Source organism: Aotus nancymaae, unplaced genomic scaffold (genome assembly GCF_030222135.1).
Source record: "Aotus nancymaae isolate 86718 unplaced genomic scaffold, 86718_ANA_hifiasm-v0.15.2.pri h1tg000029l, whole genome shotgun sequence".
Taxonomy (NCBI): Eukaryota; Metazoa; Chordata; class Mammalia; order Primates; family Aotidae; genus Aotus; species Aotus nancymaae.
In genome coordinates this window covers 21,717,035-21,733,404 of record NW_026988442.1, presented here as the reverse complement: position 1 = coordinate 21,733,404, position 16,370 = coordinate 21,717,035, and the positions used below count along the sequence as shown (strand labels likewise).

Genomic DNA, 16,370 nt, shown 5'->3' with positions numbered 1-16,370 from the left:
GATTTTTAACTGAAGGAATGAACAATCGAACAGACTTTTCCTATTCAGTGCTCTCTATGAGTATCTGCAGGAGATTCCTAAGTAGAAAAATAGTAGGTAGCAGGAACTGTCTAAGCAAAGGCTTAGAAGTGTGACCTGACCATGGAATGCTCAGAAAACTACCACTGGGCCTGGAGTGTGTCTCTGTGAGGGGTGGGGGCGGGGCGTGAAAGGGGAGGCGAATGGCTCTGCCTCCATCAGTCAGAGAACCTCTGCTTTTGTTTGTTTTGCATCTTACCTAATCATGCTAAGAATCTGATTAATAAAGCAGCCTACTAAGTTTTATAAACTTTGAGAGCCACACAGACTAGCATAGTCAAGGCCAGAACTATGGGACCTCAGACCTCAATCACTGAAAGGCCTCAGAGTCCAGGGGAAACAATTTGGACTCAGTCTTCAAGGCCCACATTTCTTTGAATCCCTTCTACTCCATATACCTCCTCTAAACACTGGTCAAAGAAGGTCCCCTAGGGTGCTCTATGGCCCTCTTGGGCATTCAGAGTGTGTATGAGCACACTGAAGACTCTGAGGCATCCTGCACTAAAGTCATCGATTTCATTTTATGAATCCCGCGTTTCCCAAATGTAACTGATTACAGAGTTGCTCTATGCAGTAACACCTATTAACCCTGCTAGGGCGCTGTCCCTGCCGGAGGTTTCTCAGTGCAGCAGCTGTGGCTTCACGTATTGCTGGGCTGGGTATGTGAGGGCAGCAGCTGGAAGAACAGAGGCCTGTTCTCTCCTCAGAAAGGCTACCATGAGATCCGGGAGCTCCGCCTCTTCCACTTCACCAGCTGGCCTGACCACGGCGTTCCCTGCTACGCCACTGGCCTCCTGGGCTTCGTCCGCCAGGTCAAGTTCCTCAATCCCCCTGAAGCCGGGCCCATCGTGGTCCACTGCAGGTAAGTCCAAGGCCCTCCACCTACCCAAGTGCGCCTCTGCACCTCGGTTTCCTTGGGAGGGACATGTTATCTTTTCAAGTGGCTTTACTCTTAAAGACTCCTCTTCCTGTGTCCCCCATGCCCAGTGCTTTCTGATGAGACTTGGTGGCAAGGTCACCCAACAAGAGTAATAGCGGTAGTAGCCATTGTTACGGCTGGTGCCTGGAAACAGGGGTCACCAGGGAGGTAGGCTGAACACAGGCAGCATCTGCTATGTCTGTCAAGTACACTTTACCCACATTATTTAATTTACTTCTCGTCCAGTCTTAGGAGATGGGAATTATTATCTTTCCCATTTTACAGATACAAAAACTGAAGTGCTGAGAAGGTAAACACAGAGTGGGGATATTTAACGTGCTTTTCTCCAGACACTCGCCCTCAGCTCCTTGACATGGCAGCAGGGTGCCTTGGTGGAAGCATGCTTCTTTTCGTTTCTATTATTTTCAAAATCAATTGCCGGCCTGCAAGGTCCATCATAGAGAGAACTGGACAGCACCAGGTTTCACCTTATTATGGAGAAGGGATATTTTCAGCTCTGACCTAGAAAGTCAGATTCAGAATGAGTGGCACGTCTTTCAGTCCTCCCGAATGGAGATGAAGTATCATGTCAAGGGTGTCGAGAATTGGAGGAGGATGGACTTCTTGACCTGAAGGCCGGCCAGCTGGCATCCCCCTCCTTCCCAATGCCTCTCTCTCTCTTCCAATATGACCTTGGGCCAGCCCCTCTTTTCAGACCCTGGGTGCTTGAGTTATCACATCCCTGCCCTGGCGGTGTTTGTGTCCGTCACGAGATCCAGGAAGACTCTGTAAGTGTGGATGTCTCAGAGCCAGCTCCCTCCTCATACAGCATCCATTTATCTTCCCAGCAATAGTAGCTACACAGCCCCATTTCACAGGCAAGGCAAGTGAGGATGAGGAGGTAACCCTCATCACAGCCCCTGGACTCTCTAAGCGTTTTGCACGTATGCTCCGCTTTATATCTCATAGCAATCCAAGGACAATAGAACATGAAATCCCCCATCTCCATATCCCAAAAAGAACCCAGAGCAAGGGTTCGGGAGAAAGAAAGGCAATGGCAAATGTTTATCAGGCCCTCTGTGCATGATGGTTCTATGTGGTATGCATCTCCATAGCAGGTCATCTTAAGGCATCTGAGCAGAGTGGTACCCATTCCTGGAGATGTTCTGAAAATTATTAGCAAATGGGTTGGCTAAGTATGCTAAGTGCCTAAGAGAGAATTCCTGACATATAGTAGACACTCTAAAATATCATTATTCTCTGCCTCTTAATGTTTTCTCTCCCTCCCCAGATTATTAATCCTTCAGGAAAGGAACAGTGTTTTCATATTCCTTCTCTTAATGCCAGCACCTACTGCATGATAGATTTCAATAAATATTTGTTGAATATAATAGCCATTATTGAGAAATTACTGTGTATCCAGGCACAAAGCAATTTGTATGCATTATGCATTTTAATTGTAATTTCATGCAATTTATACATATTGTGCTATTAATGCTGTAAGGTGGATCTGTTCATTATTATCAACATCATTTTATAGATGAGTATTGAAGCCCAGAGAGGTTAAGTCATTTGCCTGAGGTCACACAGCTAGTAAGTAATACAGCCAGGATATAATCCCAGGGGTCTCTTCAGATATCCTGTGTTGAATTACTGTGTGATGCTGAAATAAACACAGCTCTGTCCTCACAGGGACCCTGTAGGGAGGTATGTTAAATGCATCAGAAATCTGAAGCTAACAGACACTAGGCAACTTGGTCACCACTGATAGTTCCAAAATTCAAAACCAGATTGTCCTGGTTCTTTATACTAAAGCATGTTGAGTATGAACATTGAAGAAGAAAACAGATGAGTGACCCCTTATACTCCCCCCGAGACACACAGGCCAAGCCTCTTGAGCCCCCACAGCTGGATTTTTGGGACTAGGTTCTGAAATAAACATAAGTCAGACTTCACTCTATTCAAACCATGAAATTTTACCATTAATGAAAACTCTGCTTCCAATGGGTTTACTTTGCAGATTGTTGTAGACAGTGGTTGAGACTGGCCTGTGCTCTTGGGACGTATAATCAGCCAATATTGCTTTTTCGTCTCATTCCATCTCTCTTCCTCTTTGCATTTCTTTTGACATCCCCATTGTTAGACAAACACAGTTGTCTCCATGAGAAATGCAAGATGTGAAAATGCTGTGGAAGGGGGCCTCCTCGACAGGCCTCCCAGCCTTCCCTTCCAAAACTGCACATGTGCAAGGCACATGTCCTGTGTGCCCCTGGTCAGCACTGATACAGAAAGGGCTGGCCGTGGCCCACAGAGTCTCGTTGAGTTCCCTTGCTGTTTTATACTTGGTTTTAGATCCTTCTAAAGAAGCCATTAGTGACCACAAATCAAGTATGTATCAGGAAACTTATTCCTTGACAGGGGTCTCCGCGTGGTCAGCTGCTCCAGTTCGATGACCAAGGGTCTCTGGATGATCAGCTGCTCCAGTTTGATGACACTCTTCCTTAAACAGCTGCAGGTGGAGCCAGAGGCCGGGTTTTGAACGTGGCGCTTCGCCAACCACTCTCTGCCTTGGGGACAGCTGAGAGGACTCTAGTTTCTGTCCTGTCATTCACCTGCCCTCTGTTCTCTCTCCTCCTTCTTTGCTTCCATTCATCAACCCATTTGCTGAAGAAGAAAAAAGAGGAGAAAAGAAGGGAAGAAAATAGGAAAGACATGTTTATAATGCATCTCCAACATGCCAGGAGCTGAGCTGGGTGTTTTTTATACTATATAGATGTATTATTTTGTCCAGCCCACCAGGAAACTGCATGTATATGTGTGGTTTGAGCATGCATTACAAACTATAAATATTAAGAAAGGAAATGTGGGAACATGCAATCTAGAGCCAGACCGCCTGGGTAAAAGTTCCAGCTCTACATCTTCCTAGCTGTGTGACCTCAGTTAGGCAGGGTAAGCCCTCTGTGCCTGTTTTCTCACCTGTGAAATGGGATGAGAAACTTCTTAACAACCTCATAGGGAAATCTACAGGTAACATTTATAAAGCACGTAGAACAATGGCATTTTGTAAGCACCGAATAAACGTTTGCTGAATGACTACATCCAAATAAGTCAGTCCTGATAAAATAGCCCTCAGAGACAAGCACTACTCTCTCATTCTACAAAGGAGACCACTGGGGCTTAATCTACATTTAGTTGCTTACTCAAGATCTCCCAGGAATGTTGGGAATCAGAGAGTTCTGTCTGACTATGCAGCATACTGACTTCAACAGGACCCTTGGGGATAGGGCTGAATGCTAGGAGCCTCCCCAGGGCAGGTGCCCCTACCAAGGTACCTAACACAGACCATACCTCTCTTCCAGTGCTGGGGCCGGGCGGACTGGCTGCTTCATTGCCATTGACACCATGCTTGACATGGCTGAGAATGAAGGGGTGGTGGACATCTTCAACTGCGTGCGTGAGCTCCGGGCCCAGAGGGTGAACCTGGTACAGACAGAGGTGAGTCCTAGGGGACAAAGACGGTCACCGGTAGCCCTGGCCAAGGAGAAACATGATAGAACTGAGAGACCCACAGGTGGGGGCCTCCTCTTAAAAGGGACCTGGGTGTGATAGAAGCAGGAGGGAATAAACACGTGGCTTACTATGGCGAGACCACTGTGGAAGCTAGGGTACACCAGCCAGCCCTGGAGGGCTACAGTGCAGGGAGTGCTACCAGTGAAGAATGGTGGTGAGTTCTCCATCTCTGAGGGCATCCAAGCAGGGACAGAATGACAAATTTCAGGGATTATTTGAATGGCATTCTTGCCTTGGGTGAAGTGAGAGAAGGAAAGAGAAGGACTGGCATTTATTCAGTGACTACTATGTGCCAAGAGATGGTACAGTCACTGCAGGGAATGGTTTAATCAACAAAGTCATTGAGTACTTAAGCTGGGTGCTGGGATTTCAAGAGACATAATACACAGCCCCTCCTCAAGGGAGAAGCAGACCTTCAGGCACCTCTCCGTGCAGTTAGAGAGCCCAAGACCTTGGAGTAATGAGAGGAATTAATCTTTATTGTTGTGTACCTACTGTGAGCCAGGCAGCATACATTCTTCCTATACACGATATTTTTTCTGCTCCTCAAAACCAGCTATGGTGTAGCTCCTAGTATTATATCCATTTTATCAGTGAAGAAGAAATTGTGTCCCTAAGACCTCATATACCAGACTGTGGTAGAACTTGGGTCCATGGGACCCCAAAGATTCCTGCTTTTTCACCAGAACCACAAACTCACTAACCAGTTTTTTTCTGTCTTTCCCACTCTGTGCCTTGGCTTATCATTCCTGTAATGAGCCCATCTTCTGTTCTAGTGAAGGCTGTGGGTGCCTGGGCAATCAGAGCTGGGACAGATAAGGAACTGCGCACATCACCAATCCTGCAAAGGGAAGTGACCCGTGGCTTTGGCGCAGCTAGCCCCTCTGACTCTGCAGTGAATACCATCACTGATTGGTTTACACACATAGGGTCTGAGCTAGCTCTTACACATAGGGTCTGAGCTAGCTCTTACACAGGCCAGTCTTCAGGCTTCTAGTGTTAAAGCCAAGAAGACTGCTTTATCTGTTCCCTGGTTCATGCATTGCAGAAGGCAGGCTTGCCGGTTGGAGTCAGACATAGGGGGAGACATATTCAAATGCAGATACATCACAGAGCATCTGGATAAGCACTCTTTATAAACAAACTGACCAAGTTCTGCAGAAAAAGGTCACTCAAACATTTATGTAGGCCCTAGAAGTAACACCAACTTCTGCCTGGTGGATTAACAAATGGCTTTCCAGAAAGAATGGAACATTAAAAGTATAGAAAAGAGGGAGTGGAGTTTCAGGAGGCGAGAACAGCAGGTACAAAGAATTGAGATGGGAGAAGACAGGACACATGTTTTAGGAGCAGATTGTGAGACAAAGATTTGTGGGCAGATAATTTGCTTGGAAGGTGATCCCAAGACACACTGGCTGGTGAGTGGGAAAGTGAGGCAGAGCAGGGAAGGAAATAAACAAAGGCGACTTTAGCAAGCTGTCAAACCCATAGACAACTGGAGCCCAGTTCTGCTGGGGAACTCAGAGTGTGGAACATGCGTGTCCAAGTGATTCCACCTAAATGGAGAGGGAACTTAGATTTCTATCCTCAACTCTCCATCTGTCGTTGCTTCAGGGTTACTTTCGACACAGCCCAAGTATCCTCTCTGCCTTCAGCAGAGAATCCCAGGTGTTTGCAGCGAGCAGCCTTCCTTAGGTAAAGGTGAAAGCTGAGGGGACAATGGAGTGGACACCAAAAGTGCCTGCTACAGCATGTCTAGAAGTTTCTAAATTTTATCAGTGACTATGCTATTCCATCTTAAATAAGAAACAAGAGCTCAGGTGATCTAGGAAACCTGGAAACCTGGCCCTTTGGGTTACAGTAGGAAAAGTAAGAATTCTGCCTAAGTGCCTGAGAGAGAATTCCTGACATATAGTAGATACTCTAAAATATCATTATTCTCTGCCTCTTAATGTTTTCTCTCCCTCCCCAGATTATTAATCCTTCATGAAAGGAACAATCCCAGCATCTATTGCATCATAGATTTTAAACAAATATTTGTTGAATAGCCATTATTTATTGAGAAATTGCTATGTATCCAGGCACAAAGCAATTTGTATGCATTATGCATTTTAATTGTAATTTCATACAATTTATACATGTTGTGTAATTTATACATATTGATAAATCGTGTCTATTCTTCATAGCCACAACACTAAATGTGGACAGCAAAGTCTCAGGCCGCTGTTCTTACCTGGCACCCCATTCCGTCTCCCCTGCCTTTGCAGGAGCAGTATGTGTTTGTACACGATGCCATCCTTGAAGCATGTCTCTGTGGCAACACTGCCATCCCTGTGTGTGAGTTCCGCTCTCTCTACTACAATATCAGCAGGCTGGACCCCCAAACGAACTCCAGCCAAATCAAAGATGAATTTCAGGTATGAGCAAATCCCAGACTCAGTGACTATCTTAGTCAGCTTGGGTTGTTATAACAAATTTCCATAGATTGGGTAGCTTAAATGATAGACATTTATTTATTACATTGCTTGGGGTTGAGAAGTCCAATATCAAGCTTCCAGTGAATCCAGTGTCTGGGGAGGGTCCACTTCCTGACTTGCAGACAGCCTTCTCATTCCATATTCACATGGTAGAAAGTAGAAGCAGCAAGGTCTCATATTTCTTTTTTTATTTTTTCTAGAGAGAGGGTCTCACTATGTTGCCCAGGCTGGTCTTCAACTCCTGGGCTCTAGCAGTTCTCCCACCTCGGTCTCCCAAATTGCTGGGATAACAGGCGTGAGCCACCACACTCGGCCCTACATGTTTCTTCTTCTAAGAGTTCTGATCCCGTTCACGAGGCCTCTATGCTCATGACCTAATCTTCTTCCAAAGTCCCAATCTCCTAATACCATCACATTGGAGGTTAACATTATGGCATGGATCTTGGGAGGGATGAAAACATTTAGTCCATATAGTAACCCAACCAATTTCAGTCGCTCCATGCACATTTGTGGGGTTTTCATCAGGACAACTGATATGTCTATGCACTTTCATTGTCTGCTTCTCTAGGAAGCTGCAGAATCTGTTCCACAACACAAAATGCATAGCGATGAGCAACTGTGCACTCAGGGATTGCTGGTGCTTGTTTTTAACTGTGATTATGTTTTTTAACTGAGATCTTACTCAGTTCTAGTCCAAGTAGTGAATGGAGACAAATTTATACAAAGAGGTGTCAATTTCATACTCCTTTATCCCTGGAGGCACTCAGGTTCTCTCAGTATGTTTTCAGTAGACTCTTACTACTAAAAGTGGGGTCTGCAGCTGACCAACATGGTGAAACCCCATCTCTACTAAAAGTAGAAAACAAATTAGCCAGGCGTTATGGCGCATGCCTGTAATCCCAGCTACTCAGGAGGCTGAGGCAGGAGAATCGCTTGAACCAGGGAGGTGGAGGTTGCAGTGAGCCGAGATCACGCCACTGCACTCCAGCCTGGGTAACTAACAGAGCAAGACTCCGTCTCAAAAAAAAAAAAAAAATTTATGGTCTGGAGACCAGCAGCATTGGCTTCACCTGGGAACTTGTTATAAATGCAGAATCTTGGACCTCACCCAGACATAGTGAATGACAGCCTGCAATTTAACAAGGTCTCAGAGTAATTTGTATGCATGTTTAACTTTGAGAAGCACTGTCCTAGAACATAGCTCAGGCATACCAGATCGATCCACATCTGGAAGCCACATGGTCAGAGCTGTGGGAACATTGATTGGTCTAAGAGGCCTGGACATGAATCACTAAGTAAGGTACAGCCAGAGTTTAGCCCTTTATCCCAAACCCACTGTCAGGATTCCACCTGGGCAACAGGAGCAGAGAACCAGCTATGAGAAAGCAAGGAAGCTCCAGGTCTTGCCTCAAGTCATTGGGCAAACGCTAGACCCATTGGTCCACGGGCAGATATCCCAGGCAGGCCAATACCTTAGTAATCCCTAAAACAGCCATTATTGACTTGAAGTAGAGACAGAGTGCTAAAGGAGGGAAGGATGGAGGGCACAGAACCCTGGTCATAGCACAGAATACCTAGTCCACTGGCTAGAGCAGTTCAGCTCTGGCCTCGACTTGCAGGACTCACTCTGCAGAGCCCAAACACAGCAATTTCCCAGACCTGTTTTGGGTTGCCCCTCAAGGGTCTCTCATCTGTCCTGAGCAGTTCATCCAGGCATCCTTCCATACTCAGACTTCTCTCTGAGTGTTGGGAAATCATTTCCCCCATTCCATGGCAATGCAAGTGATGTTTAGCACTCAGCAGGGATTCCCTACCCCCACCCCTCCATACGCGCTCCTGGATGGCCTGCCCTTTTTTTTTTTAATTGAGAGGGAGTCTCACTCTGTTGCCCAGGCTGGAATACAGTGGTGCAATCATCTCGGCTCACTGTACCCTCCACCTCCTGGGTTCAAGCAATTCTCCTGCCTCAGCCTCCAAAGTAGCTGGGACTACAGGTGAGTGCCACCATGCCCGGCTTTTTTTTTTTTTTTTTTTTTTTTTTTTTAGTGGAAACAGGGTTTCACCATATTAGACAGGCTGGTCTCGAACCCCTGACCTCGTGATCTGCCCACCTCGGCCTCCCTGCCCTACCCTTTAATTCAACACTGGCTGAGCTGAACCACTTAGTTCCTATGGTTGGCAGGTACTATGAGACTGTCTGGGCCTGTGTGTGGGTGTGCTGCTTCTGCAGCCTTGGCATTTTGAAGGTGTCACACAGCTCACACACCCTGTAGCAGTGAGCAGGAGAGGAAAGAACATCACATGGAAGAGGAATGGGTCCTGGGAAATGGACAGTGGGGCTGCACTTGGAGGGTGGAGATAGGCAAGTTAGGCTGAGTTGGTACATCACTGTCTCCCTTGCTCAGGGGCAATCATGTGAGCAGGGCCTATCTATCTACCTTTGTGCCCCACAGACCCTCAACATTGTGACGCCCCGTGTGCGGCCCGAGGATTGCAGCATTGGGCTCCTACCCCGGAACCATGATAAGAATCGAAGCATGGACGTGCTACCTCTGGACCGCTGCCTGCCCTTCCTCATCTCGGTGGACGGAGAATCCAGCAACTACATCAACGCGGCACTGATGGATGTAAGTGTGCCCTGGAAGAAAGCTCCTAGCTGGCATTCAAGGGCAAATATTCTTCCTGAGGTGGAAGTGGCTGGACCTCAGGGCCCCAACCCCACCAGCCAGCCCCACTTTTCCTAATATTCTGGTCCCAAGGACCTTTGCTCTGCCTAAAGGCTCTGGTCCAAATCTAGACACAAGCTGGGCTCTTGGCTCCTTTTCTCATACAAAGAGCCTGGAAAGAATAGACCAAAAGCTTAAGGTGGCGCCTGTGACACCATGGCAAGTGTACAGGCCTGCCTAGCAACCCCTTCTTCCCCACAGAGCCGACTCTCAGCCTGAAGTGTAGTAAAGTAAGTGTTCTCTATGCTGGGCCTTGGCCTGAGCCAGGGAACACAAGAAGGTACAGACACAGGTTCTGCCCCCGATAGCTCCCATGAGGGTTCCCAGGTAACTCCTGTGCAGAGGCAGAAATGAGGATGGCACACAGTAGGGGCACAGTAAAACAAGCATGGGGTGGAAGCGGGCCATGTTGCTGGCTGTCCTGTGAGGGGCACTGTCCCCTGCTTTCTTGACATCACTTCACCTTGCCCTGGTTTGGGAGTAGGGTCACGTTCTTGACCCAGTGAGCCTGGGCTTCTCCCCTGCGTTTTTCGGATGCTTCTGATTATCATCACTTCCCCTCCAAGATGTACGGGTGTTTGCAGCAGGAGGGAACTGTGGACTACCTACTCCCAGCCATGTACTTTTCAGCAGAGGAAACTGAGGCCAGAGAGAGAGATTTGCTCAAGGTCACCCAGGGAGCTAGCGGCACAGCCCAAACCCAGAGCTCTTGGTTCACACTCTAGTATTCATTTATTGAGCCTCCCCGCAATTTGCTGGATCCAGTAAGATGTAAACAAACAAACACCTCGCCTCCTGAGGCTCAGAACCAAGAACACCATTGCCTGATTATAACGGGCTCTTCCGGCTCCCCCTCCCCACCCATCTGAGGTCACATCCTTCTAGCCCCTGTGGCCCTCCTATCTATCTCACTCAGAATAGACTGAAACATGGGATGCTTTTTCCTGGGGGTCAAGGCCAACAATGTCTCTGACCTCTAATCCTCCTGGTTTCTCCCCAAGGACCTGGGTGTTTGTTAGAGGCAGGAAGGTCAATGCCTATCCCAGCTCTCTAGGGGTCTGTCCTGACCTCTGCCCACAGTGTGCCTGTAGCTTCCGTAAAAACCCTAGCTCTAGGTTCAGAATCAAGGAGCCTTGGCTCGGTCATATAGCTGGAGGTGGAAAGAAGGCCTTTGGCATTAGCGAGCCTTCTAAAGTCAATGAGTGCATGTATGTGTATATGTGCATTCTGTGAGTGTGGTAAGAAATGGGGTCTAGGGGTGCACCCACTTCTCCCAACACCCCCTCCCTGCCTTCCTCATCCAGGCAGAGATCAAACAAGCTCCTGGCCTCTACTTAATAGGTTAGATACTGCCTGGAGCCAAATGCCTTCTGCCAAGCTCTGATGCTGATTGTGTTCTCTTTGTCCACAGGGCATTTCTCCTGTGAGCCATCACTGGGGCCTTTGCCTTTCTTCTGTAAAAAAAAAAAAAAAGTCCTTATCTGTATTCCAGCTCAGTCGGTGCATTATCTGGTAACCATAGCAGCTTTGCTCCTAGCAGAAAAATATGAAGTCCTCTGGGTTAATTTTTAATGTTTCCCCTGGTAAAGCATGATGTTATCCATGAAATGGATTGCCGGCTGATCCCTGAAACCCGGCAGGAGCACGGATCTCGAACATATTTTCAGATAAGGCTTTGTCAGGAGTGCTGGCCTAATAGAGCATTTATCACAGAGACAGGGAAAAAGAAAAGAAAACTAACATTCACTGAGTGTTGGGCACCATGTCGGGCCCTGGACTTGCACTGGCTCATTTTGCATGTGAGTACTCTTATCCCCATTTTCTGATGAGGTCCTCACGGTCAGAGTATTGTCATCACTTGCTCAAGGTCAACTAGCTCAGCAATGGGGAGCCGAGGACTGGAGCCCCAAGTGTGTTAACAAACACTCAAAGCCTTGATTTCTTTCTGTGTCTGGAAATGGCTCAAAGACAGTGCTGTCTACAGGTAGGGAGTGTGGCTTTGGAAAATAAATTATTTGCCTCTGCCCACCCAGACCCCTCCTCCGAACATTCTACTGGCTAGAAGAACGGCCCCCCCTAATGCATGCCTGACATCCATGTTTGCAAGGCTTTGTCCTGCTTTTTCCAGGGTCTTTGCCCTCTTCCCTCATCTTCCTTCTCGCTTGTAATTCCACTGAGAACAGCTGTGACTCCCACAGAAACCATCTCTTGAGAAAACATATTGAGGCCTGAGCCACTGATAATGAGGTAGAGAATCTCCCCGGTCTTTTCAAACACAGTACTTCAGGTGGTGTGAAAACAGGGCTCTGGTTGAAGCTGCCAGACGCCCACTGTCCATTTTCTCTGGGCCTCTGTTTGTTTCCCTATCTGCAACATGGGGCCGAATTTATTGTCTTATTTGCCGGAACAATGCTGTCTAGTGTGTGCCAGCCACAATACCAGTACCATGATGTAAAATAAGGTCAAGGGTATTTCTGCCCTGCCAGTAGGCTTACGTTCAGGCTGCTGTTTGCTGGCCTTTTCACACACAAATCTCATTCAATCTCTGTGACAATCATTCCTTTGGAATTATGAGTTCAGTTTTCCAGGTGAAAAATATCAGCTCTGGAGTCATCTAATAACTTGACAGTACTTAGCACCCACCCCTCTGGGAAAAAAAACACTCTGCAAATGAAGTTTGAATGAATGAATGGGCGAATAGACAGACAGATGGATGACTCATAACTTACAAGTGGTAAAGCTGTCCTTGAACCCTCGGTCTACTTGACTTAATACATGTGTACTTTCCACTGCCCCATTAACTCACAAGACACAGTGCCCACCTTGCCAGGCCAGCTCAGCCCCTCATTCTAGCCTGGAGGCAGAAAGGAGCCTGCAGGAGACTCTGCCTCAGGCCCTCCCACACCCTCCTCCATCATCACGAGCACAGGGACTGGGCCAATCCTTTATATCCCAAGAAGTGTCTTGACCAGCAGAGCAACAAATCTGCATCTGAAATCTTTCATTTCATATTGTAATTATGATTATTTGCTGAGCTCCAAGGCATAAATAATTTATTTGGATAATCCCCATCCAAGTGACACTTTCCTAATGAAATGTCTTAGTTTGGAGGAGAATGTGTTCATTATGAGAAGGTCCCCTTTGCTGCCAGGGCATGGAGAGATAAAAGAACAGGCAGGTGCTTTGTATAATCTATTTGGCAGGCTCGGGAGCCTCTGGCCTCAGTCTGGGCCTCATCATAATATCACTGATGGATATGTAATTTACCAAGCCTCTATCTTTTCTTTGTCAGAGTCACAAGCAGCCTGCCGCCTTCGTGGTCACCCAGCACCCTCTACCCAACACCGTGGCAGACTTCTGGAGGCTGGTGTTCGATTACAACTGCTCCTCTGTGGTGATGCTGAATGAGATGGACACTGCCCAGGTAGGAGGAGGCTGAGCTAAGCTCTAGGTAGGTTGGCGGGGGCAATGTTCTAAACCTGGAGAAAGAGCCCTTCATAGCCGCTGCCTGCCACATCTGCCTCAGCTAGCTGTCCTGTAATAAGCACTGTCTGACCATGAGCATCAGGCAAGCCATTCTGCCTACAGAGGGTCCTGTCGCCCCCGCCCAGACCTCCAGCAAAGACTCCCCCTGCTTATGGGTTTTGTCCAACCCCTCCAGGACCAGACTCTGTTGCTCCATCTCACAAGCGTTGATGATTGTCTTGCTCCAAATCACACAGAGCTTGCAGAGTCAGGAGGCTGCCTCTTCCAGCCCTGAATAATACCCAGATGACTGGCCACACTTGCCTCCCTTCCCCCTCTGCAATGCAGCCTGTACCAACAGAGCCTGGGACTTGAACCTTGGACACTTTACCCACTGACCATCCCACCAAGCCCCAGGTCCTCACAGTTGACCCTTGTGTCCTGGCAGGCTTCCTGCCTTAGCCCCTCTGGTCTGACAGCTCCAAGCACCACGTGCCTACAGTATATCCCCATACTCAGGACACAGGACATGTATCTATCTTGGGACAGTTTCTGGATTTCTTCAAAGCAGTGAATGTACCCCTATGGGAGGGCAGCCATTCTGGGGTGGAAGAGGTAAGAATGGTCCTTTAGATTTTTAAAAATCTATCCTTTCACTGCCCTGAATAAAACTCAAAGTAACAACGCATTCCCATGTGAGCTCTGGCCTTGTGCAGGCCTTGGATGGGAATAAAAAAAATGTAAACAGATCTGAGCTATAGTTTCAGCCCTCTAAAAGCTCATGGTCTTGCTACAGAGACAGATGAGCAAATTGTCCCAACCTCGTGTGGCTGTGTTATAATAGAGGTCAGCAGTGAAGTGCTGTGTTGGCCAGGAGCAGGGAGCAATTAATTCTGCCCAGAGGGTGAGAGAAGACTTCAAAAAGAAGGTGACTTTGGCCTTGAAGAAGGCAGGGGAGCTTTAGGTATACAGAGGTTGAACTCACTGGGAAAAGGCATTTCAGGCAGAAGGAACAGCAGAGGCAAAGGTGAGGCTGGAGGTGAATATATGTAGACTGATTTGCAGAACAGCTTATGTTCTAGTGTGGCTGGGGCCTGGGGTATATCAGAAGGAGAAGAATGTAGTGAGGCTGAAAAATGCTGCAGAGCCCAGCTTGCAGAGAGTTCCCAGTGCCAGGCTCCGGAGCTGGGGTCTCAGATGGTAGCATAGCAAGCATCAGACTTTTACTTTGTAAGCAACAGAATCCTTTCTATGAATAAAAGCTTTCATGCAAGCCCAATGTATGAAACAGAGCTGCTCATGATGAAGCAGTAGGCAGGGGTTGGGGTTCCACCCACACTGCTCTCTCATTTTCTCTTGGTACCCTTGGAGGGGTCAGTCCTTTGTGGGACCCGTGGAGTTTGCAGGTGCACAGTTAGAAATACCTCTGAGTAACTGGAGGGTTAGCAGTGGTGTAACAGAGCCAGGGTTCCTGTTAGAAAGTTGGGTCTGGAGAGTGGCATTGTGTCTCATGCCTGTAATCCCAGCACTTTGGGAAGCCAAGACAAGAGGATTACTTGAGGCCAGGAGTTCAAGGCCATCCTGGGCAACACCATGAGACCCTGTCTCTACAAAACAAAATTTTTTTAATTAGCCAGGCATGGTACCACGTTTCTTTAGTCCCAGTTACTCAGCAGGCTGAGGAGCAAGGATTGCTTGAGCACTGCAAGGCTCAAGTGAGCTATAATCCCACCACTGTATTCCAGCCTGGGTGACAGTGCAAGACTCCATGTCTGTTCATATTCTCTCTCTCCCACTGTCCCAGACTGGAGTGCACTGGTGTGATCTTGGCTCACTGCAACCTCTGCCTCTCAAGTTCAAGCTATTCTCATGCCTCAGCCTCCGAAGTAGCTGGGATTACAGGCGCATACCAACATGCCTGGTTAATTCTGTATTTTTGGTAGAGAAGGGGTTTCACCATATTGGCCAGGGTGGTCTCAAACTCTCTTAACTTCAAGTGACCCATCTGCCTCAGTCTCCCAAAGTGCTGGGATTACAGATGTGAGCCACCACAACCACACCTGGCCAACCTCATCATCATCTCTTAAAAAAATTTTTAAAGAAGTAAAGTAAAGTATTGCAAAACAAGAATAAAAAGTAAACCAGGTCTGAGGACCCAGTGCAGGTGAAAAGCTGGAGGAAAGACCTGGAAACCAGGAGACCAGGGAGGAGAATGTTGCAAATATGCAGAAAATAAAGGTAGTTTTCTAAACTGCGGAAGTAGCTAGGAGATGATGAGAGGATTGGAACTAGATGTGAAAACATTTCCAGACTTAACTCCACAAGGTTTAGGGAGCAGATGCAGGTGGGAGGTGAATGAGAAGGAAGATTGAAGATGATAATGGCAGGATGCTGAGTCTGGGCAATTTAAGTATCCAGGGATACAACTGATGAAAATGGGAATGGCAGGAAGGTGGGGAAAGGCAGTGAGAAGAGCAGACGAGCAGGGAATGAAACTGAGTGCAACTTGGGGATGTGCCTGTGAGAGACGTTCCTGAGAGTCCATTGATTCAGGCAATCCCTATTTGTTGAGCAGCTGCTATTTGCTGGAAGCATTCTAGGTGCTTGGAATGCATCAGTGAGCAACACAGACAAAGCAAGGCCTTAAAAAATTCCCATCATCTCTCATGCCACTTCTTCTGTTCTAAGGGGGGAGACAGATAATAAGCAACACACACTCTCTAATGTGCTCAATTATATGTTAGAAGGTGACAGGAGTGTTTGGAAAAAGACAAACAAGAGGGCAGGGTAGTAAAGATCAGAAGGGTGGATCTGGGACATGGGATGTCATTGCAATAGGATTGTCAAGGTGGGCCCTACGGGGAAGAAAACATTTGAACACAAACCTGAAGGGGGTGAGAGAGTGAGCCACGTGACTCTCTCAGGGGAGCATCGCAGGCAGAGGGAACATCTGCACCCAGGCTGCAGGGAACGCACACACCTGGTGCCCTTGAGGAACAGCACAAAGGCCGGGGCAGAGCAGCACAAGTGCAGGGAACACAGCAGAAGGTGAGGTCGGAGGGCCGTGGAAGTCACAGAAGAACTTGGGCTTTCATTCTCAGAGAAACAGAGAGCCATGCACATGCTTGAAGCAGA

The 16,370-nt window shown here is 47.6% G+C and overlaps 1 protein-coding gene across 12 annotated transcripts in view; it reads left to right on the top strand.

Annotated features, from left to right (window-relative positions):
• PTPRT (protein tyrosine phosphatase receptor type T) overlaps positions 1–16,370 on the top strand; it is an 832,297-nt gene that overhangs the window by 793,270 nt on the left and 22,657 nt on the right. For all 12 annotated transcript variants that reach the window (XM_064382448.1, XM_064382446.1, XM_064382451.1 and 9 more), the window contains 5 exons: positions 786–940; positions 4,357–4,492; positions 6,835–6,984; positions 9,498–9,671; positions 13,063–13,194. In XM_064382448.1, coding sequence (XP_064238518.1) covers positions 786–940; positions 4,357–4,492; positions 6,835–6,984; positions 9,498–9,671; positions 13,063–13,194 — 747 coding nt within the window. The remainder of the gene's footprint in view (positions 1–785; positions 941–4,356; positions 4,493–6,834; positions 6,985–9,497; positions 9,672–13,062; positions 13,195–16,370) is intronic.